This window comes from Dermacentor silvarum, chromosome 3 (genome assembly GCF_013339745.2).
Source record: "Dermacentor silvarum isolate Dsil-2018 chromosome 3, BIME_Dsil_1.4, whole genome shotgun sequence".
Taxonomy (NCBI): domain Eukaryota; kingdom Metazoa; phylum Arthropoda; class Arachnida; order Ixodida; family Ixodidae; genus Dermacentor; species Dermacentor silvarum.
In genome coordinates this window covers 151,663,167-151,690,066 of record NC_051156.1, presented here as the reverse complement: position 1 = coordinate 151,690,066, position 26,900 = coordinate 151,663,167, and the positions used below count along the sequence as shown (strand labels likewise).

The 26,900-nt window shown below is 46.7% G+C and overlaps 1 protein-coding gene across 2 annotated transcripts in view; it reads left to right on the top strand.

Moving 5' to 3' along the window:
* LOC119445932 (uncharacterized) overlaps positions 1 to 26,900 on the top strand; it is a 276,735-nt gene that overhangs the window by 230,533 nt on the left and 19,302 nt on the right. Inside the window, exons 8-9 of one of the 2 annotated variants that reach the window (XM_037710237.2) lie at positions 2,207 to 2,262; positions 10,029 to 11,757. In XM_037710237.2, the coding sequence (XP_037566165.1) occupies positions 2,207 to 2,262; positions 10,029 to 10,259 (287 nt within the window). In that variant the 3' untranslated portion in view covers positions 10,260 to 11,757. Of the gene's footprint in view, positions 1 to 2,206; positions 2,263 to 10,028; positions 11,758 to 26,900 lie in introns of those variants that run through there. The other variant, XM_037710238.2, reaches the window with a different exon arrangement.

Genomic DNA, 26,900 nt, shown 5'->3' with positions numbered 1-26,900 from the left:
GAATATCATATGAGACATGGTGACGGTGCAAGTTTAGACTGGACCTGAGTATAGAAGACATGAGATGAAGATGTGTCAGAGGGTCGCATTACTCGTTGAGAAGACTGGAATGAATTGTACTGGCCAGGTCCTCTGGTTCTCAGGGTGCATCTCGTGATTTTCTCCGTGTAATGGTTGCATAGGGAATACGCGAACTTGCTTAGCACGCAGTTAGTATAGCCGATGTATAGCACATAAAGTGAACGCTAAGGAATAAAGTTAGATCGGTCTATACTGGTAAAATGTTTTTCGGAGCTGCTTTTATTCAATTAATGGAAGATTATTCTGACACTAATAGCTAAAATGCATGCGAAACAGATCGTACCCTATTTCAAGCTGATATTTGGAGCCATCTTGGCGGATCAGAAGCTCTTTAAACTTGCACCAGACTGCTGTCGTTAGTTCACTTTGAATTCGAATCAGTTTTTATGTTACCGATAAAAAACAGCTATACCAGGGTCGAGCTTGCAATGATGAGGACGTCACGGCGAACTAGTGGAGGAATTGGTTTACGGCGTCGACACCTGCATTTCGCGCTTGCGTCTCTTCCGGCGTGCAAAGCATTTTCTTGCATTAAGAGTGACCGCTTTCTTATTGCATAAGTGCAATTACAAATACAGTCCAAGTTAAAAACTTGGAAGACGCTTAAGCTTCACCTTTAAGAGTGGAGCGTGATAGCATTCAAAGTTCCCTGACTGCTTCTCACGCTTCCCGGCAACTGCAGCTTATGTAACTTTAATGTTAACCGGGAAACGCTGGCGGCGAACGCTGTGCGTGAAGACGGGCTTACTGATAGAAACGCGGCCTCTTGTGTGGGCCGATCTCGGCCCACACAAGGCGTGGCATATACATATACCTAAATATAATTTTCCCCAACGGACAACGACACCAACACCATATTTCTGCGACACGTGGCTCTTAACGCTGTCGCTTGTCCACTGTCCCTTGAGCTGTCTGTCGTCTTGTGATGGGCGCTGTCGCTATATTTTGCGCATCCATGTAGCTACACGAGAAAGACGATTTAACTGTTTAAAAAAAAGATTATCGCGCTACGCATGTGGTAGATGACGTGCGATAAGGGATGCGTAACCGCCTTGCCGCAGTGTTCGGTTAGATTTCCCCAACTGGCTTCTTCTGCCGCTTGCAGTGCCAGCTGTTAAGAGCGCTTGCAACGAAAAACTTGTTCCCCGCTGTCGTGTCCAGGTGCCACTACTTTGGTGTCACATGTCACGCGCATGTGACAGTGTCATCCGTCACTCTCGTAGAGCAAAAGACGTGCGTGTGGTTTTGCAGACGATTGCCATGGAAGCTTTAGACAATGTTTGTTCAGGTGAAACATTGTAGGAACTAACCATACCTTGCGCACGTACTGCTGGGAGCTTGAAATAGAGTGTGATAAAATTGTACAGCCCGCAATTATCAAATTTGCAACGAACGTTGACAATGTTGGCGGCCGGGTGGTGGCGGCGGCGGCCTGCGGACAACCTTCAGTTTCTCTTCTTCCTTTCAGTTTATAATTCGTTAAGGTACGGTAAATGCGTAGAAATAATATACAGGTATCGCAATGTTACTAACCGCATTGTCGTAAACATTTCTCGCAGATTTGAATGATCTCTGCGAAGATCGTAGCATCAGGCAATTGTTGCGTGTGGAAATCCATGTGGGATTTTTAGCGGTTCGCTCTCCGCTGACATTGTTGTTGGGGTACAAAGAGCTGCTGAAGCCTTTAGAGCGAAGCTGTTAACGGGAGTTCCGCAACGGCTTTCGTGCTGCGACGCTGCTGGCATGGTCGGTATCAAATGTCTTCCAGAGAACAGTATAACAACACGACATGCGGCCCTACGACAAAGACACCATTCAGAATGCACAGCCGCGCACCGGCGTCGGTATAGAACTGATGCATCACACAATGAATTGTACTTAGCTCGTAGTCAGGCGTTTGTAAAGACTCGGATATAAATAAGGCATTGCATCACACCTACAAAGACTCGGGCAGATTTTGGGCAGTAGCAAAACACATCCCTAGGACTTTCGAAAGGTGTGATAACTTCTTTAAATTGCTTCGGTGTTATTTATTTCTGAGTTGATCAGGCTTATATTCGCAGACTCTTTTCTTTCTTTTTTTTTCCTCGTTTTTCTTTTAATTTCTTGGCGATTCTTTCTGTAGGAGCGGCCAACATCCAGCCAGTAGCGTGGTACGCAACGTTGTCTGTCTGCGTCCAGGTGAGTATGCTCACGAAGTTGGCTTTTTATCTACACCTCAAAACACAGATGGCGTGAATCGATTTGTGCTAGGTAGGACAATCTTAGCTGAAACACATCCTTAATGCCGAACCTCCTAAAGTTCACAAAAGGCGCGTATCGTAATATTTAACCATTAGCTATGCGGCTAAGGCGTCATGTCTGTTATCTTGATTATTCAAGTTGGTACTGGTTTGAGTGAAAGTGCCGTGCCCTCACGCTAGAATCGGCACGTCGACGAGGAGCCCTTTCCCGAGCGAGTTCGCGGCGCCGTTGCTCAAACGCAGCCTGCTCCTCGGCGGAACGCACCACGCCAAAGCTTTCCCATCCGGCCGCCGAAACTGATCTGAGGCGAGGTGAGCTCAGCGGAGCGCGCGCCGACCCCCTTCCCTTCCCCTCCCCGCGACATATCAGACCACCCTGATTGGTCGCGTGCGTCACGTGATCCGGCGCCGGTGCAGCTTTCCCCGCACCTGCTCTTCCTTCCTTCCTTCTTGCTTTCTTTGTTTCTTTCCTTCCGTCTTTATTTCTTGTCCCTGGCTCACACCCGCATATCCAATGCGGGTAGGCGGCACACGTGACTTCTTGCGTGACTACGCCGACGCCGAAATATGTAACGCAATACAAGCATCGCTTGAAAATATTAGTATTATTGAATAACGCGTTAATTTACCCCCACATTTGCATTATTGCCTATTCATCACCAAACTCCTACCCCTTTTGTTTGTTTGTTTGTTTGTTTGTTTGTTTGTTTGTTTGTTTGTTTGTTTGTTTGTTTGTTCGTTATACGACTGAAGTTCTCAAGATTTTGAACAGCGAAGGATATGCTTTTAGTTTAACCATGGTGGTAATTGAACTTGGATACACTTACACAAAAACTATAGAAAAAAATTATACTGACGTTTCACTTCGGGAACGTACGCGAGTTACGCGCAAGTGTATGGGAGCTGTTCCGGAGTTTCTAAGCTATATGCCGTCTTGCCTGACACACCCGCGTTGTCGCAAGCCGCCTAGCACGTTCTTCTGGGCACGCCTAGCACGCGCCTTTTACCGGCCTTGTTCAGCTCGTGCCCGGCGTTTGCCGACGACTTCTGGGTCGGTCGACTCGCGCTCGGCCTGCCACCGCTTGCGTCGCTGCTCCGTCCTTCTCGTTCGGCGCTCCATAGCGCACGCAGAGCCCGTAGCAACTGCCAGAGGAGGTGAACCCAGTGTGCCTCCCCTTACCCTCCTCCTCCACGATGCCACCGAAAGGGGCACAATGCCGCGCCTACTATTTAGTTAGGCGTAAAGCAAGAGATGTACGCTAGAAAGCGCAATATCCTAATTGTTATAGACTGCCTAAATGTGCAACTAATGCGAGTGTTATTTAGCTGGACACGCCTTCAGTGGTGACTGTTGGCCTTTCCGGCCGTCACCCCACACAATCAACTCCCTCACTTCCTTTGACTCTTCTTTCCCCTGGTTCTACACCAGGCACGTTCGGCGTTCGCGCAAGACCGAGGGCGACAGTTTCACGCATGAGCCACCATGCACCGTTTCCCCTTTACCGTGCGTACCGCTTCTCGTGCCTCGAAGCAACTCGGCCAACGTAGGCCTCTCTCTCTCTCTCATCTATCTATCTATCTATCTATCTATCTATCTATCTATCTATCTATCTATCTGACTAACCTCCCTGTCTTTCCCTTTCTGTCTCTCTCACTCTCTGACTGGATTAAACGAACCCATTCAGGTCGGACGGTGGCGTGGGCAGTGTGGCGAAAAAGGTCGGGTGCGGACCTCAGCGGAGCCGACCCGCACGCTTGACGTCACCTCCGACCGCACCGCCTAACGAGAGAGGCCCAACCCGTGCCGGCTGCTTTGAATACGCGCAGCCGGTTGCACCGGCTGCCTGCCACGAAAGGATTTCGCGTTCTTTTATTGTCGTATTGTCTATCGGTTACCGCGCAAGCCTTCGCTCGTCTTTTACTGTACTTCGCGTCTGTCGAGGTTTGCCGGACTTGGGCGAAGCAAGAGTGAGGGAGAAACTCTGTTGCGTTACCCCAAGAGCCTTCGGCTAATGCGTTCGTGCGTTCACGCGTGTTCTGCCGCTCTTCTCGCAGAACCGGGAAGAGCAGGTGACGCCGTGGTTAAAGCAGGCGCTGTGCGAGCGAGAGGCGCGATCAGTGTGTAGTAGTTCCGCGTTGGAAAGTTTCGTGGAAAGTTCTGGCGTTCTCGCTTATTTGGTTAATAAGTTTCTTCTTGCAAGACCTGCAGAGGAGGTCGATCAGAATAACGGAATGTCCTAACGTAGCGAAGGTGAAAAGAAAAACCAGAAAAGAAACAAAAAGTGAATCGTGTTTGCAACGAACTGCGTTTCTGGCATCCTAATCAAGTTTTTGCTGCTGTCTAGAGGCCGCTTTGTTGTAGGGCAAGCACGCGTTGGCTGTTCCACCGTCTTCCTCGTCGAATAGGTGGAATGGACGTCTCACTCCGACGTACAGTGCGGTCTTCCGTCTCCGTCTGTTAGGACTATCCTTTCATCTGTCTACTACTACATTCAACGGCTTCCAGGCAACTTTCTGTAAGATGCCAGCGCTTCTCTTTCTCTCTTTCTTTCTTCTTTTTTTTTCCTCCACTGGATTGCTAAACTTGTTGACGAAACTTTTTTTATTTTGGGGGGGGATTCGACTCGTTTGTCAAAACCTCTACGCTTCGCTCTAGGGAACTGCGTGTCCGTTGTGTCCCCGTGAACTGTTCTTTTTTTATTAGTATTATTGTGTGTGAAAATTAAATCCGTCGAAAGTGACGTCGGTAGAAACTTGTGCGTGGGCAGAATTTTCAGTGGGCATTCATTTCGCGTTTGGGTTCGGCCAAGAATCAATACAAGCAGAGCCAGGTGAAGCTCCTCAACCATATTAGTGCTATGCGCACCATATACATACATGGCGATATTACAACCGCGTACGCATAAATGGTGAAATCCGGCAGTTAACACAACGGACACAAAGCAAGAATACGACAGGATGAAGTTGGAACTAAAAATGGTAGTTGTAACTGCGTAGCGCGCATGTCTATTGGACCACTCCGGCATACCTACTCGTAACGAAATGAAACGTCTCTCTAAACAATGTCCTTCAACCTCGTATTGATTTTGCGATAGGTTTTACGCTTGTTCAAAAGGACTGTAGCATGGTTGTAGTTGCATTTTACCTCAATAAAAGTTAGTTGATTGTTCAAGCTTTGTCACGTCGCCTTATAGCGTTGCGCATGTGTTGCGTCAACAGCTGGGTTAAACCATTTAGTTATGCACGCACTGGCCCTGCTCTAGACAGTGTTGTCGATGAACATACACACATAAGTTTCCGGTACTGAAAGGCTTGTACAACAGTTGAGTTTATACGTGGCCTATAGACGCACGAGCAGCAGCATCAGGGTGTCTATACCATCAGGGTATAGACACCCTGGATTTTTAAAGAACCGGATTTTTAAAGAAGCGTTTCAGTTCTGGAAGATTCGTGGGGATAACAGATAATTTTAACACTGTTTGGTTTGAATCATGGAGATTGATGCCTGCAATGGTTATGGCGAAGCTAGCGGTATATCGAAGCGAAAGTTTCAACTGAAACTGCACAATCCACAAGTAATGGTGCCTCTTGCTGTGTTTGTGAGCTCGGCCGGCTGTTCGGAATGTCATAAGCAGCATGATTCAGTCAATGTGATAGCGCATCCGACCTGATCTATGCCAACAACTGGTAGCAGTTGTTGAAAATTATCAGCTCTCAAAGTAACATGGCAGGCTATAAATCGCCATTTTCTCTTGCGCCTACACATCCAGTGTCAGAGAGTGCTGTGGACTTTTTTATTTTTAAAAAAAAAGTCAGAGAAAACCTAGAAAAAATCGGAGAATTTAAAAGTGCCAACATACACCCTAGACCTGCATTTCAGGGATCCACAGCGCACTCTGCGCACGTGTGATCACTGTGCAGGCTTCTGTTTAAATCTAGCTGCGCGTTTAAGTTGATACGAAATTCAACTTCTCGCGAAGGCTACGTTCCGGAAATGTCTGTAGGCAGGTTGTATGTAGCCAGTTCTCATAAACTAACCGAGCAGAGGGTCGCCCTGAAACACGGAGCGATGAGAGAACGCATGTTTTTGAAGATGTAAAACTTTTCATGCTAATTTCTATACGGTTGGAATTTAGTTTGATCAAGCTTTCGATGCAATGAGATAGGGCTGACATTTTCGCTTACGACGCCTTCGCTGCAAGGGCGTAAAGGTGTAATCTTGATCGAACCTTTCTGGACGTAGGGACAAACAGTGGGTGAGGCCTTGAAGTGGCCTCTTACTGCAGCATAAGGTGAAGAGAAGTAGTTTATGGTGGGGTAATAAAACAAAATTAGCCTAAAATGCGAAGGGACATATATTATGATGTGGTTAAAAGAAAAATGTACATAAAATACCCCATCAGTCTGTGCCACTGAGTACAAGTTGGAAGTAATGACCTTCTCGTGTAATGTCCCGTTTCTGGGACATCTGATGTATTATGAATAAATAATCCTAGTAGACCATCCACTGCGGCTACGGCAAGTTCGAGTTACCAAAATTCAATTAGTTGCGGTGCAAAGACTTATAAAGCCAAGATTTCTATGCAAAGCTTTCTCTGCGAATTCACAGCCGCCATGCTTTCGGTCCAAATAGATATAGTTGGAATTTTTGCTCAATTTTTCAGAGGTCTGCAGGATAGTTCTCACACATTTAGGACAAGTTTATTGGTAAAATCTATCCGTGCGCGCGGATTATTTCTTCTACGGGGCAGCACGGACTCTGCAACCTTGAACCGGATGGATGTGGTTTTTTTTTTTTTTTTTCTTTCTCGCGTCAGATTGATCCAACTTCCTGTTTACATTTTTTTAACGCCTCCTTTCTGTTCCGGCCGGGCACCCATTATTACCGCTGCACAGCCAAAATCGGCAAGTATAGCAAAATCCTAGTGACCCACCAATTGCTCTGCGTTACGCAGCGACAAGTACAACACTGAAGAGCGGTGGGACGCAGCTCTACGCAGTCTCACATTAGATGAGCAGCTATGGGCAGTCCAACGGGCCCGCGAAGCGGCCGGAATGCTAGGCTTTTCGGTCCCCACGTGGGAGTGGCCCGCTGCGGGCTGGGAAACTAGCGCGATCTAATGGACCTTAATAAACTTTTTCCCATCCATCCATCCATCCACCAGAACAAAGCCCAGCACATGAGCCAAGCACATCATCCCAGCACATCACTTAACATGGGCTGCAATAAAAGAGAGAGACAGAGAGATAAAAACAAAAACTAAGTAAACGCAAGCAAAGGTTCAGGGGCAAGCAGCCGACCGGCGCTCCATCCGTGCTTGACCGGACTTGCAATCTAAGTGAGCGGCGACAGCGCGGGCGCTCCTCAAACAGCCTTTCGTCCGACCTCTCCGATTCAGCACTATACGCTTTTCCGCTCGGGCAGCACTTTCCCGGCCAACAATGAACACCCCAAAAATAGGCTGCTATAGCCCTTCACCCAGTCCGAAGACCTCAGCCACTCCTGGTTATCGGTGAGTCCACAGCGTCGAAGGGGGCTATAGACGAGAGGCTATACAACCGGTCCTTAACTGATTCCTCAGCATCATCGAGATGAGTCTCGATATGCGCGCGCTGTTTCGCCATTGCCCTCTGCCCGGCTCGCTCAGCCCAGTGAACCCGCGTGCGTAAAGTCGATGCGCAGAAGCCCATCGTCCGATAGGTTGCGCAACCCGAGGGCGATGCCACGCGAGAGCGCGGTCGTTGGCGTCGAGTTTCCTGCGAAAATTACTCTGACGTTGTCAATCGTTCAGCTGCCATGGGAACGTAGGGTATTACGTGGATTTGTCTAATGTCCGTGCTCGTGGCTTCAAACTTTGGGGTTGGGTTATTCATCGCTCTTTTTTTTTTCTGCCCTAAATTTCTAAAGAAGTCTTTTTTTTTCTAAACGCGCGCGAAGGAACTATGAGTTTCTGCGCACGTGAAAAATCAAAGAGAATTATGGCATTTATAACGCAGTATATCATTCGTTGAAAATAATTAGTTTGCAAAGTAAAACAAAAGTGTAGGAATCCCGAAAAAAAACGAAATTTAGGCATGCAGCTATACCATATAGACACTAAAGTCACGGTTCCCTATAGTGAATTTTGCTTGAAACAACAGGTACGAGCCTCACGGTTATACCGTGGGTAGCTGTGAGCCGGACTTAAGTCCTTCGCCCTCTGATTAATAAAATAAGCCAGAGGCGAATCGCGCGACAGTGTCGCAAGGAAAGGCACGCCAGCGTCGGTTCGTCAACCCCCTCCCTCCCCCTCTCTTTTTTTAAAATTAATTTTGCCCCGTGCCTTGTCGTTTTCTGCGCTAATATGCCCCGCGATCGTGCTTGCGTGTCTCCTCCTCGTCGTCCTCCTCCTCGCCGCCACGTGCCTCTGCCGTTCTCCCTCTACTGCATTGTCGTCGTCGTCGTCGTCGTCGTCGTCGTCGCTGTGGCTCTAACGTGGGCAGGCAACTGTGCGTTAATGGCCGTCGCGTGCGATCACGTGGCTCACGTTCTTTGTTCCTTTCCTTTCCTTTTTTTTTCTCTCTCTCTCTCTCGGTCGCTCATCATCGATCGGGAGAAGCTTTGGGCCAGCGTTGTCTAGGCTGTGCCCGATTATTGGGAGGAGGCGGAGAGAAGACGGGAAGAGAGAGGACAGAGAAGGGACGGCGCGCGGCGCGGAATCGGTCGCGTAAGCAGTTGGGGTAAAACCCTTTTTCTGGCGCGCAAGCGACAGCGCATAGGGCACGTGCGTTCCTCTTGTCGGAGGGGCGTTCTTCTTGTCAGCACTGGTAATCGCTATTGGCCCGGGGACTAAAGTAATCGCGCCTTGCCAAGCAAACACGAATGCAGGAAGCCTGTCTTTTGCCTTTCTTTCCGTCAGAGAAGAGCTCAAGAGCAGCGTTGTAGTTGGACGAGGCTGTGATCCATAATTGCAGATGCACAGTCTAGTCCGAGCATGTCGAATGTATCAAGGGAATTCCAAGCAAGTTCGACACACCATTGAACTGATCTTGAGCGATAGAGAGAGAAATGCGACATGAAAGGCAGTGAGGTTAACCCGAATTACTATCCCGTTCGCTACTCAGCACTATCGCGAGGGGTTGGCCCTGAAGTAACGTGCGCTTTCTTTAAAAGAACACTGAACAGATACACAAGGTCAGCTTACACGGATAAGGTATTCTGTGAAAACTATATTTTCGTCAATATCGCGGTTATAGGTTGGTTGTTAGAAGAGAAAATGAATGCTAAAGTTTACTTTCTTCAAATCTGCGACGTCATTAGGACGTGGCAGATTTCAAAGTACATTTTTTGTCGCATTTGTCCCGTTGCGTTTCGGTATAAGTTTGTTTTTTCCAAGTTTGGACTTTGGCTCCGTTAAAGTAAACATGAAACTTATTTACCACGAAAAAAAAGTAACTAGGCCATACGAGACGCCGTCAGAAATCCATGACGTCACAGTGAGTTGGAGCGGGCAGTTCAAGGCGGCGTCGCTGATCGTCTCTTTTTTTTTTGCGTCTTAGCGCTCATTAATTCTACCGCTACTGCTTCACCGCGTACGCGCACGTCTTAAGCGCGTACTTTTAGGGTACTTTGCTTCGCGCAGCTTCCAACAGACAGTGTGCCAAATTGATATGTAAAAGAGACAGTGCAAGACGTGCGCCCGCGTGTGTTTTGCGTCTGCGCAGAGCCTGGTGAACTTCGTGTACTTCGCGTCCATCCTGGCCCAGACGATCGGCTGCAGCTCGTCGGCCGAAACCGTGTTCCGGAGGCGGGAGCGCATCCAGGCCATCTCGCGGCGCCTGAGCGCTCGCTCGTCGGTCTTCGCCGCAGGACAGCCCGGCGCTGCCGGCATGCCCATTCGCAGGCGCCACTCGACCCAGCTGCCCACGGTGGGCTTCGCCTCACTGCCAACGTAGCCAACGCCGCGCGTGACTGTGAGGAGAAGCGCCCTTAATTCCCGCCGCGCCGTGGAGGAGCAGTTGTCTGCGTGGTGCTCTGCAGCGTTTCTTCTATTTGTTTCAAATCGACTCGGACACCTGCGTTGACGCACAGGGTAAAACGCAGGGTAATGCCACAGCAAGAAAGAAATCTTGTCTGCTCTCGGTTGCCATTCATACACTCTATACGCTTCGTACGTTCAAAACACGACAACATTGGTAAGGGGCGCGTATTTTTGAATTTCTCTGGGTGAGCGGTGCTTTCTGACGTCAGTAATGGGAAGAGCAGCGAGGGCTCAGATTTATTTTGGTTGTATTTTGTTGGATCTTAAGGTGGAATCGGATGATGGTACTGGAAGTTTGCCAGAGTAATGTGCACTTTAATTCAGCGCTAGGGGTAATTTATACACGTTGTAACATGACACCTGGCACCAAAATTACATAATATTGAATGGATTCTATAATATTAATTCCGACTGATGTAAACTTTAGGCTTTCCATTATACTTTTCTAGCATCATTTATGACATGTTACCGTAAATATTTAGGGCCCAGGCTGCCGACTATACTTATGAGAATGTGAAAATTTATTTTGTGACAGATGCACGAAATAAAGGTGAAATAATGCGAATACGCGTGTCCATAAATTTGTGCAAAATGTGCACATGTGAACTTGTTTAGTGTGCATCGCCTCTCTGCGCGACCTGTGAGCAACCATCAGGTAACAGCGAAGGAAAGATTTTCAGAGTTCTTATTTAATATTATTTACATGTACCCCAAGGAAATGTCTTTGTTAATTTTGCCGTTATGTGAGCAAATAACGCGTATTTTGTCGATGTTGTTACATTATATCCTTTAGCGTTCGCCACTGGACGCACAAAGATGAGGATCACGCGCTTTCTCCGAAAGATTAATGACATGTTGGGTGTGCCCTGAGCTAATTCGTAGCCGTGCCGTGGGCCTCCTATCGCAACGCAATCCCACCTCAGCGACAAAGCTTTATTTAGCGAGGTACGGACGACTGTATGGTTCTGGGTCCATCGTCAATAATGACGTCTCTTTGGCGAGCACTGGCGTCCTTTGAAAGATTACTTGAAGCTTGTAGCATTCTTGGCAGTCGCGCACTACTTCCGTAAACATTAAGGTAGAAGGCTGAGATGTTCGAATATGTGCCGTTCGGTCTGTCTACTCCGTGCTGCATAGTAACCTGCAGTGCTGGTCATCAGTGGTCTTCGTTTTTCTAGTTGTATTAAAAGCTTTCGTCTATTAAACATGCAATTCTGTTCATACCTCCGTTCTTTTTTCGGCAAATCTTTAAAGCTCTCCCCTCTACTTGGATACTGTGAACTCGGCGCTTTCGTTCTGGTGTTAACTCATATCTCTTCCTTTTTTTTCAGTTACAAGCACCACGTGAAATCGTTTGGCGTACCTTAGTATCTGAACTATTCTAGCCTCATCAGATTTTTATTAATTTATTTCTGTATTGAGCCAAGTGGATTACCATTTCCAGGCGCCCTCATCATCTTCCACTCACGCAGATTAAAAAAGCATCTAAACTCTTCGCAAAGCTTTCACCGCTCGGAAGATGCATCACACGACGACGCACTGCACGGCTTAGAGCCAACTTTGCTCACATGCTCCTTCGATCTTTTTTTTTTTCGGACCACCTATATAGAAAGTTTATACAGGTTTTCCCTTAAAGTCCTTCAGCTGTACGCAGACCTTACGTACGTGCTGTCAAACGCCTCTATAATGAAGTGCTTCGGGCATCCGAAGTCATTCGTTATACAGCTCACTTCGTTGTAAAGGCCGCGCACAGCACAACTCGCTATAGAACCGGGACAAAATGATTCCTTTGTTATACAGGTTATTACGTTGTAGAGGAGCTTTACTGTACGTAAATGACTTGCAGGGCTGCTCCTGTGAGCCACGCTTGGTGAAACACTCAGGAATATCGCGTTGTGGAGAAAGATCAGGAATAACTCTCTTAAGGACGCTGGAGCCTACTGGCCGGTGCTTAGGAGCTGCGACTACGCCGTGGACCTTAGATGATTTGTGCAGTATTGGCTAGAGACTGTGAACGGCTCATTCGGGTGTCAACGGACCTCGAATAGATAAAAATATAGTGATTTCTTGCGTATTTCTGTCTGTAAACTGCATATTTTCTTGAACATAAGAGTATCCTACAGGATGACAAAGCCTTCTACTATAAGTATATGTAGATAGTCCATAAGCTGCCTAAACTTGGGGAGAGAAAGAGAAATAAAATAAAGGCAAGGAGGTTACTCAGAAACAAAGACTGGTTTGCCACCATGCGCGGCGGGACTGGGAAGATAGATTTAAAGAGATTGGAAGGGAGAGCATTGAGTTTCTCTCTTCATTAGGGTTCTTTGAGGAACGTTGAGTAACGATGTGTCGTTATTAATCGGTCTCCGGCCGCTAAAGCGGCATCTACGTGAGTCCCGCACCCTCACGCTTCGCTCCTTTTGTCAGCAGACCTCAGTGTCAGGCGTGGTGGTGAAGCATAGAAAAAAACCATCTTATGCAGAAGTGCAGAAACGCAATAAAGTAAGAAAAATAAATGCAAATAAATGTTTACCAAATACGCGTTTACGAAATACGCGGAGCTTTTCTCCTATAACAAGGAATTTCGAACATTGCCCCTTCGGCAATCTGTTGAACTTCGCCGCAACACACCAGCGTAACTCGATGGGCAGCACTTTCAACAATTATATTTTGACAGATTGGCCCTTTCAACAATTAAATTTTGCAGATTGGCCTGGTTCCAACAAGTTTCAATTAGCAACGTCGAGAGGGTACTTTCTTCTAATAACATGCGCAGTTAGGACACTAAGTCGGCACTTAGTGCAGCATTATAGCAATGTTTTGGTACTGACTAAAACGCCGGTATAAAGCAGCAGCGAAGTTAGCATAAGTGCCGTCAATGTGTATGTTATTAGAAGAAAGTACCCTCTCAACGTTGCTAATTGGAACTTGTTGCAACTGGGCCAATGTTTCAATTAAAATATAATGTTTTGAGAACGTTGCCCTTGAAGTTCCGCTGGTGTATTACGGTGAAGTTCATCATATGTTCTGAAAGGAGGGGGGGGGGGGGCAATGTCCAAAATTTTTGGGAAAGCTACAGTCGCGGAAGCAGCGCCGTGGCTGCGGCGGGAATGGCGGCCATGTTGTGGTGGTTGCATTGCTACAGGCAGGGTAAGCCTAGAACTTGCCGGCAAATGCTGCGCCTTAGCGTCTCTTTCTGGGCCAAATATGTCACCACGTGTCCATCGGTCCTGTCTCTCGCAGAAATGAGAAACACGTGCGTTGTAGGATACAGTAGGCATTAGGAAGGTATTACCGGCACTTTACAGTCAAACCCGGATATAACGAACCCACAAATAACGAATCATTGTGTATAACGAACAGTAGTAAAGTCCCCTTGAAAATTGTTGTATGAAACTTTTACTTTATATGTCAAATTACCTGTATTTCGAACTTTTTTGTGATCCCCTTCAAGTTCGATATATCCGGATTCGACTGTACCGCTGTTCTTGCAAAGAAAAGAGTACAATGATTGCATTCTGCCTGTGCTAACGATAGGGCAGAAATTTGGAGGTTAACAAAGAAGTTTAAGATGTAGTTAAGGACCGCGCTGTGAGCAATGGAATAAAAAGAAAGTATAGGCATGACGTCAAGAGACAAGAAAGATATCAGGTTGGGTACCCGAAACGAAGGTAGCCGAAGTGCTATAGTTGACACTAGAGAGAGACAGAAGAAACGGTAAAGGCAGGGAGATTAACCAGATGGGAAGATCCGGTTTGCTACCCTACGCTGGGAAGAGAGGGGAGGGGGACGTAAAGTGACAGCAAAGTAGAAATCAAGAAAGGAGCACAGACACACAATCACAGTCGGTCACTGTGACCGCATACCGTCACCACACAGCACAGCAGCACTTGCAGCAATATATAAACATCTGTCCAGGCTACAACCGCTTGTCCAAGTCTGTTGCCCTTAAAGACTGCAGCAGTGCCCTCGTCGCCCTCCGCTGCAATGGCTTATGATGTCGGCATTGTAAAATAAGTTCTTCTTTTAGAGGTCGTTGGTAAAAACGCGCTATCGCGATTGCGAGCGATCGTCTCTGTAAATTGTAGTGTGGACAGTCACAGAGAACGTGTTGAAGAGTCTCTTTGCTACCACAGTCATCACACGAGGCGTCGTCGGCCCATCCGATTCGGAATGCAAAAGACTTAGTGAAGGCCACCCCTATCCATATTTGACAAAGCAGGGTCGCTTCGCGACGGCAGAGTCCAGCTGTGATGCAAAGGCGTAGAGAGGAGTCTAAGTTGTGCAGCCAGTTGCTTTGAAAACCTCCTGCGTTCTACAGGGAGAAGGTGATATCACGGGTGAGCATTTGAAGTTTTCTAGCGGCATCTGTCCTTGATAATGGTATCGGCTCCTCTTCGTCGCCTTGAAGAGCTGACGGAGCAGCGTTATCGGCGTGTTCGTTCCCTATGACGCCGCAGTGACTTGGAAGCCACTGAAATGTCACATGGTGTCCTTTCTCAGTCAAAGTATGGATTAGTTCTCTAATCTCGAATACCAGTTGTTCGTGTGGTCCACGCCGCAGGGCTGATAGCAAAGACTGCAGTGCTGCCTTCGAGTCACGGAAATCACGGAGTTCTTTCAAGCTCGAAAAAACACCTTTATCACACAACTATCATGCACCAAGATTTTTAAAAATATGCAAGTGCCACGTGACTGGACAAAACCAAGGTAATGTTGGTTGCCGTCGCTTGGAGATACTCGGATTAATTTTTGCATTAGGCCTGATTACATTGGTCTTAATCAATTAATCAACTTCTCAAGTATTATAGTTAGATGAAAAGTGTCAATAAAAAATTGTAGAGGAGCAACATGAGAAACTCCTGATACAGTTTTGTGTTGCTCAATACGTACTACATAAATGTGTTTTTCCGAGCGTGAAAGAAGCCAGCGAATACACGCGAAGTGCCTCGAGCGACCAGTCACGCGGGAATTTTGCGTGTATTTGCGGGATTCTTTCACGCTCGGAAAAACACGTTTTTGTAGCACGTATTGAGCAACAGAAAGCTGTATTGGTAGTTTTTCATGTTGCTCTACAACTTTCTCATTGACACTTTGATAATTAGGACAGTACTTCTTGAGTTAGATCATTAATTACAATTACCTAATTAAATCTCAGTAACGAAAAAATTACTGTCGGCAACTCCACTGTACTGGAAACAATAGGCACTAGGTTTGCTTCGCGTAACGCCGTTCCTCTTTCTTTAAATCGTGCTGCGTGATAGCTGGGACACCCTGTATAAAGGGTGCTTGAGCGAACACTTTCAAAACATTTTAAAGGTTGCCGGTGGCAGATACACCTTTAGTTCATGAGCTGGTCTACTCGAAGAGGCATAGATTACTTGCACAAAAAAAATTGAAATGCATAATCGTCTAACTAACGAAAGCTCACAAAGTTTTTGAATAGTTTCCTTATGGCCCGTATTGCAATTTACAAATTCTAGCCGTGGAGTTCGCAAGGCGGATGCACTTGCAAACAATTCTCTGGATGCCGCCAGTTTCGAGATATTAATTCCCGAACTTCGCGGAGAAATGCATCGGCGTTCCAGTTACTTTTGTGCTTCAATGCATAAAACGACGTTTTGTTAAGTAAGTGGAACGACCGTGCATTTCTCCGCAAAGTTCGGGAATTAATATCTCGAAACTGGTGTCATCCCGAGAATTCGTTCCAAGTGCCTTGTGAATAGCACGGCTAGAATTTGTAAATTGCTATTGGACCATGAAGTAATTAGTTAAAAACTGTATTAGTGAATGTTTGCTAATGAGTCGATTATGCGTTTCAATTTTGTGTGCATGTCCGCCTGTTCGAGTAGACCCGCTCGCGATCTAGAATTGCGCTATCTGCCACAGGCAACCTTTAAAAATGTGTGAAAGTGTGCGCTGTAACACTAGCACAATTCTAGTTCATGAGCTGGTCTACTCGAAGAGGCGGACATTACTTGCACAAAAATTGAAATGCATAATCAAATAATTAACAGAAATTCACTAATTAAGTTTTAACTAATTGCCTGATGGCCCATATTGCAATTCACAAATTGTAGCCGTGGAGTTCGCAAGGCGGATCCACTTGGAACGAATTATCGGGATTACACCAGTTTCGAGATATCAATTCCCGAACGTTGTGGAGATATGCATTGGCGTTCCAGTTAGGGTGCTTAAAAAAACGTCACTTTATGCATTGAAGCTCAAAATTAACTGGAACGCCAATGCATTTCTCCGCAAAGTTCGGGAATTGATATCTCGAAACTGGTGTCATCCCGATAATTCGTTCCAAGTGGATCCGGATCGCCTTGCGAACTCCACGGCTACAATTTGTGAATTGCGATATGGGCCATCGGGTAATTAGTTAAAAACTTAATTAGTGAATTTTTGTTAATTAGTCGATTATGCATTCAAATTTTCTGTGCAAGTAATGTCCGCCTCTTCGACTAGACCAGCTCAATAACTAGAATTGGGCTATCTGCCACAGGCAACCTTAAATAAATTTTGAAAGTGTTCGCTGAAACACCCTGTATAGTACAATATGGTCGCCAGGCAAAAAGCAGACGGACCGGCGGCGGGCCGTACACGTGCATGGCCAGTATAGCGGGAGTACGAATGCTCAGCCTTTTTCTTTTCGCAGCCGCCGTCTTGCGATCCGTATAACTTACAGCCTGTCACGTGCCCCACGTGTACGAGCGAGCGAGCGAGCCGGCGGCGGCTGCTGCTCAGCACGGCGCAGCAGCAGCAACTGGGCTGGGTCGAGCAGCCAGCGCGCCGCCGTCTCTCACGTAAGCGTGCTGTATGTACCGCATCTGCATCGCGCCGAAGCCACCACCCGCCGGCAGTTCCCATTGCCACGTGCGCCGCGGGAGACGACCGCCTGGGAAGAGCGCCGACGCCCCGCGACCGTGCTCACCCCTTCTCTCTCTTTATGCGAGCTCGTCAAATGCAGCGGCCCAAGGTCGATCGGCGGAACGGAGCGCATAGACACGCTCGTGCCATCAGAAGCGGTAGGGATGCTCGTCCCTTGACGCAATCATTTTATACAGCTGTGTAGGGCTAAAACGCGATCTTTTTTTTTTTTTTACTTTTTTCCCGTCAAACTCTAAATTTGAGTAAATACGGTACCTATTTGCGACAGGTGCCGTGTTTACTCGAATCTAACCACTCTATCAGCGCTGCATTGGATCAAATGGATGGAGCATGCAGATTCGACGGAAACTGCCAAGCACTTGCAATACCATCAAAAGAAGTAAAATAACTAGGTAAATAAACGTGTGTGTGTGTGTGTGTGTGTGTGTGTGTGTGTGTGTGTGTGTGTGTGTGTGTGTGTGTGTGTGTGTGTGTGTGTGTGTGTGTGTGTGTGTGTGTGTGTGTGTGTGTGTGTGTGTGTGTGTAGGAGGGAGGGGAGGGGAGGGGAAGTAGCGTTCGCCTTTCATTTTCGCCAGCAATAACCAACCTACCTTTTTTCTCGAAATAAATAAGATTTTTCAGCACTATTTCACCATCGTAAACTTATTTGATGTTCCCCTTTAGTGTCGCATTGAGACCCGTTACGGTGAATTCTCGCCACAGCTACACAAGTTGCCTTCCGTGCCCTTGGGCTCATTTCGTCACACTGTTCTGTTCCAATGCTCAGGAACACCGAGGCAGAGCCGCAAGCGCAGGAGCAAGAAGAGCAACGTCTGAACAGCCAAGGCACTGCCGCGATCGACGCTAATCCAATCTGCCTCGCGGTCTAAAATCAAATTCTGCCGAGCTCCCTGCTTTTTGTTTTGTTTCGCGTTCGCTTCTTGCTAAAAAATCTTCAAGGCGTCGTTGGGGCTCTCGTATTTTAACTCGTAATGCCTGCGGGATTTAATTTCATTGGTCCCGAGTGAGCGAACACGGAAGAATACAGCTGCTTGTTTGCTGAAATGCTCACAGGAAATTTCCGAGGAAGTAGCACAATGTATTGAACGTTGCGTTGTCCGTTCTCTCTACACCTTCTTCTTCTACTTCTTCTTTTGCGTTGCTATGTCGAAGCCTGTTAGCTTTGTATTTACGTCACCAGGGCTGCACTGTCGTGAACCCATGCTTCACGGCAATGCTTGTTTATGCAAAACTCGTCGCGTTTCTGATTCCGAGCGGGGAATGCGCTTGGAGGGTATAAATTTGTGGGTTATGCTCGAGCATGGCGCCGGCAGCTGTTGAATTTATAAAACGTGTGCGTCCTCATCGGAAATCGTTGGGAAACGTTGCACAATGTTTTGAACGTTTGCGCCCGCGTGGAGTTATTTCTTATAACTTTTTTTTCTCTCTCTTTCTTTTTTTCATTTTTTTTTCAGGTGCCCTAAGAATTTTTACGCTCCAGTTGCTCCACTAGATCCTGCTCAGAGTCTTCCTTCTCAAACAATGCTAATTCATCCGCTACATCAAAGAAATACTGTTGTTTTGAGTGAATACTATATTATTAGATTCCGCATCTATTTCGAAAATAGAAACGGCAATGCAGTGCTATAATAGGAACCCGAATATAATACGAATGACAGTTGTGTGTCCGCTAATCAACAAAAAGATATATATTTATTATATTTAGTACATACTGCAGACCTTTCGGTCCAAGAAGAGGGGCAATAGAATACATACAAACAAAAGAGAACAAATTAAGAACAAGCAAGTACAAATTTATACAATTTTTAGTCACGCTGTGTCTGTAAACTGTCGTTCCAGTCTGATATTGCTCTTAGAAAAAAAGAAAATTTTAACGTATCCATTCGAGCATAATAGGGTGTTAGTGAGTCCGGATGATGCTGTCTTGTGTGCCGTGTTATAGCAGGCGTTATGTAAGTCGATGGTTTCATTTCAAGCCTGCTGTTGAGAAGGAGGTAATATTTCCTGTAATACGCGGGCAGAGAACCACGTGTCTTTTTTCTTCGTTTTTTCCCCTTTTGTTGGTGTTGTTGTTGTTATTCTATAATCTCAGAAAGCTCTTAAAACCCTAAACTCTCCAATGGGCAAATTTTTGACAAGGTACTTCGACGTTCGCAAAATCTGGTAAAAAGCGCTTATTATACTTACGATCAATCTTGCACTTTTTAAACCACGGCACACACTTTTTTGCTCTTTCGTTTTCATTTCCTCTCGCGCAAATTCCCAACTTCCTTGCTCTGATTCAGTGTTCCGTACCGCGCTGGTGCCTAATGTTCTTTTTTATTATTTTATTTTCTGATGTTTTCATTTTTGTTGCAGAGATCCGAATAAATGGCTGTCTCATTCTGAACAACGTGCATTGTCGGCATCATTCATTTCGGACTCGCATTCCTTGCCGTCGCATTTCATATCTTTCGTTGATGTGCGACTTTTGATTCTTCTTTTTTTTCTTTTTTTTTACCTTTTGCAGTCCTGCAAATGCGCCGCCGCTTTCGATCTTCGTTCTTTATTTTGCGAAGAATTGCTTTCATGGCCATTATTGATGAGTCGCGCTGAATACAACTTCTTTCAGGCTCTCACGCACCTCCCGCTGTTATAGAATGTAGCGAGTATTATTCGCTCGTGGAAAGCTATCGATCTCTTCCTTGAAGTGTAGCTGAACTTTTATTTGCCTTTCAATCCGAATTTAAATGTGAAGAAAAGGAAGTCAGCGAAAGGCCAACTCAAGTTTTGCCTCGAAGGCAATTCTCGACTCTCTAAAAGCAGGACTGAAGCACCGGGCTACCGTCTTTCGCCGTCGCACGTTTGATCTTCAAACTTTGTTAGTTGCTTCTAAACCTCCATGTTTCGGCTTTAGTCATTATTCATCTGCTTTTACATATATCTACCTTTTTGCCGTCAGTCATGGACATTTAGCTTTTATACTTCTTCGTTTTATGCACCTGGGTAACGTGGTTCACCTTTTCTACATAACAAGAAAATCTGGTGTAATAGCACCGATCACGCGAATGATGGCGCATCCGTATTTGTCAAAACCATTGCTTAAATCCTCACTTTTATGCTGAAGTCAGGGCAAGAAGGTTTCACAAGAAAGAGCGTCATTCGGTGCTATCACAACAAGTGATCACTGATTGCCAATTTGCGGTAATATAACACACGAAGAAACATTCGTTAGTATCAAAATTAAATAAATTATACGTTTTAACGTAATGGTGCATCCACTTACGTAAAAATAAAAAAAGATATGCAAGCGGTTGCCTTTTCTAAAGGAACGGTGAAGCGATCTTTACGGTTTTGCACAAATGCCCTGAGTCGGTAGGGTATTCAGGTCGTTGTGAACATAGAGGGCCAAGTTTAAGTGCTATGCGTAAGCCGTATAATGCATGATAAGGTTTTAAACATTTGCATCGCTACAGATCCCAGCGCGTGGTGCCGTTCTCCGCGTTTTCCGCCAACCCTACCCATTCTCCTTAAATTGTGGGATTATTGTCACTCTGACCAGCGATGTGATTGGCTTGCCACTTAACGTCATCGCGAATACAAGAAGCATGCGGCTCCTTTAGCGTTCTTTCTTACAGTAGATGCATGCATAGTCATAGTAATGTGCATGCATAGTAATATCCTGAAGCCATGCATAGTAATATCCATTTACGTACCTGTAAAAGGAGGCGCAGTTTCGCCTGAAAGACGAAGCATCAATTGCGATAGCAAATTAGTGGACAGCTGTAGGAAGTAATGATAGTAAAGGATAGTGAGAACCACCACTGCACCAGGCCCAGACTCTTTGACCAATAAGACACTTCGCAACCTCGATTAGCAATTCATACGCGGAGTATTACAGCGACTGCCTCGAAGAGGGCGAGATACCCCAACAGTGGAAAGCAGCCAAGGTGACCTTCATTCTCAAGCCGAATAAGCCAATTGACATTGATAACTTCCGTCCCATCTTTCTCACCGCATGCATAGGGAAGATCTTGCAGCACGTAATCCACCTACGCCTCTCCAAACACATCAAACACAATCACTTATTCCCCTCGGAAATGACTGGCTTTCGCAAGTCTGTTTCCTGTCAGGATGTCATGCTAAGGCTCAAACAATACATTATCGAACCGAGCGATGCACGTGACACAAAAGCGTTGCTCAGCCTCGAAGTCAAGGGAGCCTTCAATGATGCGTTCCACTTGGTCATTCTACGTGAACTTAGCAGTATAAACTGCGGAGAGCAAATCTACCGCTATATATGGAGCTTCCTCACGACGCGCACTGCAACGCTCCAATTAGGCAGCGAACAATCTGGTCAAATAAGCTTAGGAAGTACTGGCACGCCCTAAGGTGCAGTACTACCCCCCCCCCCCCCTTCTCTTCAGTTTGGCTATGCTATCTTTAGCTTTCACTCTCAAGGATCAGCTCGACGCCGGCGACTGTATTCTTCTTTGACCAAAGGCGTGATTCCCGGAAAGTGGCCTCTTCCTCGGTAGTGTGGTTCTTCCTCGGTCTCCCCATGGCTCCTACTACCGCCCGCACTACTAGCAACCCCGTCTTCACATCCTGCTACACCGAACGTTTATGGCAAGCGGAGCAGACGCGCTGCGCGCAGTGTCTAGGCGCGGAGTCTTGCGAAGCTATCGCACAGCAGGTGCGGGGTTGCTAGGCAACGCAGTGACGTCATAGCTCGGCGAGGTTTTGCGGCTCGCGGCACAAATTACGGCCGGCTGAAACAGCTCCGCTGTTAAAGAAACATGCAATAAATGTAGACGCACAATTCCGCCGGAGACCACGTAATATGCCCGTTCATCTGCGCGCGCGTGCTAGGAAAGAAGTGCAATCTGTCCTTTTGTACAATAAAAAAAAAAAGCTGGTCACTGTGGTAGAAGTGAAATGCTGCACGGGGGAAGGATGACGGAGTATGCTACGAATGTTAACAATAATGCGGTACCGACAGCAGCCCATGGGACGCGGAGGGTATACATACATCATGTGGTATGTGGCAGGAACTTGAATGGTGTCTAATGGTATCTGCTGCATTCGTCTTCTTGCACTGCAGATTGTGCAGGGAGCAAGCTGCAGTGACTGCAGGCTGTATAAAAGACTCAGTGCTGCCCGTAAACATAATTTTATTGCAAAAACAATTATATTGAGGCTCACGAGCGCTCACTGCCAACTAACCGTTTATTCGCCGTATATTGAGGTATATAACCTACATATATACACGATCCCCGTGCATGCTCAATCAAGGCCACTAGTGCTGTACCAACTGTTCTTTCACGAAGGGGGGGCAGTTTCTCTGACAAAGACCGGACCCAGGCTGAAACGTTGGAGACAAAAGTTCAACGACGATTACGATAATCTCTAATGCGAAATTCGAGCGCAGCTCCATGCGTGTTTTCATTTGACGATTTACTGGCTATCGTCTATTAGTATGTTTCTGTCTCCTCCTTTCCGAAGAGTAACCAGTCATTGTGCCCCTTCCGGTGGCAGTCGTCAGCCTGCTCCTAGCTTTCCCTTTCCTGTCAAATTTAGTATATATGTTCTCAAAACAAAATAATAATAATAATAATAATAATAATAATAATAATAATAATAATAATAATAATAATAATAATAATAATAATAATAATAATATACTGACTGGCGCGGATAACCTGTCTCGCTAATCTTGAGATCACGAGAGGCAGCGCGTGGGTGACGCGTGGGCGCGATTCACAGCAGCCGCCGCAGACAGACCTCCCAGACAACGCGCGCTACTCTGGCGCAATCTCGTAGTCATGCCAGTAAGTGGCACTACTTCCTTTAGTAACGAGCGGTACTCACTCTTAAGTGCCGACGTTCCGGAGCTGAAGTCCTTTCTTTGGAGGTTAGCTATATAACGTTGGCGGATGAATTATATATTTTTTTTTTTTTATCCCCGAGGAAAGCCGTGCATCGCGAAGGGCCGGCAACACAGGCAGTCCTTATGTAGCAGCGGCGACACAGGTTGATTCCGTTCCTTATATATTCCTTATATTAATTCGCATTATTTATATGCGAATCAATATTTTTGCAGCTAACTACCGCACACGTCTTCCCTTTATCGTTACACGTTTTGCAGCATGAATTGGGCACAGTAAATTAGCGAAAACCCAGTTGCATTTCCGAAAGGTGATCGCACGGTAGCAGGGCAGAAGCAGTAATGGTTTCGTATACGTGCGCATTCGCTGAGGCAACGTATGGCGCGCCGCCGAAAGCGCCATCTCGTTTGTCTAGAGCAAACTGCTCCGCGAAAAGGGAAGAAGGGAAAACGGGGAGTTTAAACAAGGTCGCGCCTGGTTTGGCTACCCGAGATCGCGTAAAGCAATCTCGGGTAGCCAAACCGATGGGTAGCCGAACCGATGCCTGAGACCCTTGAAAATTGTGTCAAGGGTCTCACGCATCGATGCGCCGATTCCTAAGGTGGCGCTTTGGTGAAACGTGCACCAGGTGGCATCCTGCCAGCAGTGTTTAACTAGTATAGCATCCGGGCCGGAGGAGCACTGCGATGTCGTTCTGCGCTGGTATGCGCTATAGAGAATGCTCTAAAGATAGCTCTGCTGAAAGTGAATGCGATTCTTATCGCGTGGCCAGATAAACGTGGCCGCTTCACACGACGGATAAGCGCGCGCCGCCCTTTGGTACCGCGGCGCGAAGACGCGTGCACTCGAGTTCAGAGCAAACAAAAACAACTGCACATTCAGGCGCGTATCTTTCGGCGCAGCATTGCCTTTCCGCTTGCATCGAGAAAAATTCCGGAGAATCCCGGTGCCGGCCCGAGCAGTCCACTCGCCTGGAGGTAATGTACAGCAGCAAAAGCGAAAGACAAAAAGAAAGAAAATGAGAGACGGGAGAGCATACGCTGCGATATCGCTGAAATATTCACGCCAAGGTGAACAAAAGGAAGAAGTATAGGCTACGTTCCCCGAATGTAGCCAAGCGTAACGTTCGTATCTTCGGGCCTTCGCATACCTTGCATATTCTTTTGCTTTCGAAGTGCTTCTCGTCCGCATAGAATGTCAGGGATGCATCGATTTGAGAATGCAGATCCGGCCTTGAAGAGACTCTACAGAAGCACTAAATCAGCTTGCACTGATCGAATGTTCGTTCGAAACTACATTTTACGTTAATTTCGCGGTGATATGTTGATGCTTACTAGGAGAGAAAGTGAAGGTGCAAGTTCTATTTTCGGAATTTTGCGTCGAAACTAAAGCGGCGCCATGTCATTGTGACGTCATGGATTCCAAAGTACCTTCTCGTATTTGGGCGTCGCTGTGGCTTAGTAAATGTTATTGAAACATGATATAACTTCAGACTTCGCGCATCCTTTAGAATAAGGGTGCGCGGAACTAATTAAGTTTTAACTAATTACCTTATGGCCCATATTATGGAGACTCGTTCTGGCAACTAAACATGACGACGCGAGAACACACGACACAAAAACTGCAAGAAACAGCAAACAAACGAGACGAAAAAGCATGAAATAAGCTATAAAAGCTATCGCTGTTGAACTGTCGTGTCAGGCATTTTGGTGTGTCTCACAGGGTGGTCATAATTACTACACACTTGTGAACTACGCCTTCTCTCATCACAGGTGTTTAGTTTAAGCTCGCTGGTGTGTACAGTAAATCTTTTACAGCCTCAAGGTTAAGGGTGCTAGCCGTAGGACAAACCATTACCCTTAGAGGTGCAGGAATCTTTACTTATGCCTTAATGAAGCTTCTTGTTTGCTTTTAGGGGCGTTAGCGTCTTGCCCTGACGATGTCACGCGCTTGCGTAGGTAATTTTTTTATTATTATTCTTTTTTATTATTTTCTCTTTTTATTCTTTTTTTTTCTTTTTGTATGGCGCTATAAGGTTTTCCCATGCTTCTGGGTTTGTTTATATATCCTGGATATGCGTGTTTCATCAATAAATGTTTCATTTGCGAGTCAGTCTGTATTCTGGCGTTCCTTTCTTTCTGTTGTGTGATCCGCTGGAGGCGTGCTTTTTTCTTTTTTTTTTTCTTTTTCTTCTTCAGTTGAAATGTTGCAGAGCACCTTCCTATTGACGTGCTTCCTATTGTTAAAGCGATTCATATGCGGTCACAAGCAGCTATGGCTTTCTTGGGGAACGCTTGCTGCCGATGTTGACTGTGTTAGATGCCGTGTCGTGATTGCACTTGAGAACATGTGGTCTCATACCTGAAACGCTACACACAGCCGTTCTACCGCCGGAACCCTCGATCTAAAAGCAGCGCTCTCCCGCGCACCGAAAATAAAATGCCTAGACAACACTCGCAGAAGAGCGGTGTACTGTTGGTCTTGCTTTTCGCGCCGAGCGAATATTCCTAAGTGCACGGCGTGCGCTTGACCGGAAGAGGAGCACCGGCGGAAGCGGCCGTCAAGAGGGATGGCGGCGACCTGGGTGTCTCCGCCTCCGCGGGCGGCCGTCGTGTGTCGTCACGCACACTGGCGAGAGCTGTGTCATCAAGCGAAAGTGGGCGCTTGTCGGGACGCACAAGCAGGAAGGCCTATGGCATCCAAACACATACCGTTAGTCATTCACCTTCCGTTCTCGTCGTCCGCTCTCACTTTGTGCATCGAGTTCCTCGCTATGCTGCGCGCTGTTTGCCTGCGCTATGGATGATATCGGCGAAGCGCCTTCGCGGAGAACGAGAAAAAAAAAAAAAAAGAAAGATGGTGATGAAAAAGTACCCATGTTTTGAGGCAACAACAACAACAGCTGTACGACGGGCGGAGTGAGAGAAAAGGAGGTGATCTCTTGGCTACGATATGGGAGAAATGCAGGAGAGGAATATTGCTTGCAGGCACTGGTCGGGGTGAGGCAACGGGAAATAGCTATACGGGGAGGGTATAGCTCGCCTCCTCGCACTATGGCGTCGCTGCAGTTCATTTGCTTCTATATCTCGGCTACTGCTCTACACTTTTAAAAAAAGTTACTGCTGTAGAACGCTTCCCCGTACGACGTTTCAAAAGTCCCGCGTGTAACCGAACTTCTGAAAGACGGTGCATGTAAGGGGCCCTTTAAATCTCTTTTGATGCCCTTTAACATTATTCATCCTTGTAAGCTTCAACGGGGTTCATACACGTTTTTGCACCCCAGACGTGGGCAGTACGTGCAAACTCTTTCAGTGTGTGCTCCACTCTGTAAACAACAATTTTACTAGACTGGACAAGGCCGTCGGTGCTCGGAAGAATGTGCGCCCGTTCGTCTGCCGCCGTTACCAATTTCGTGTATTCTATCTCGGATGACGTGTCACGTGCGGGGAACCTGAACTCATCCACGCGGATGAACACATGCGCCTATGCGCTCCGTCACGAAATAGTCAAGCAGTGAAGCGCGAGGTATACGGGAGACGTGAGCCCGTGAAAATCGCGAACGTGCGAACAACACACGTGTGCACTCGCAGCGTGTTTCTATACCCCCTTCCCCCAGTGCAGGGTAGCAAACCGGACGTGCGTCTGGTTAACCTACCTGCCTTTCCGCTGTTTATTTCTTCTCTCTCTCTCTCTCCCTCCACCCGTCTCGACTGCCATAGGACGCCTCGTAGTTTCCAAGCTTCCGCCTCAGTGCCAAAGATTACTGTGGAATGAAGCACGCACAGTGGACCCGA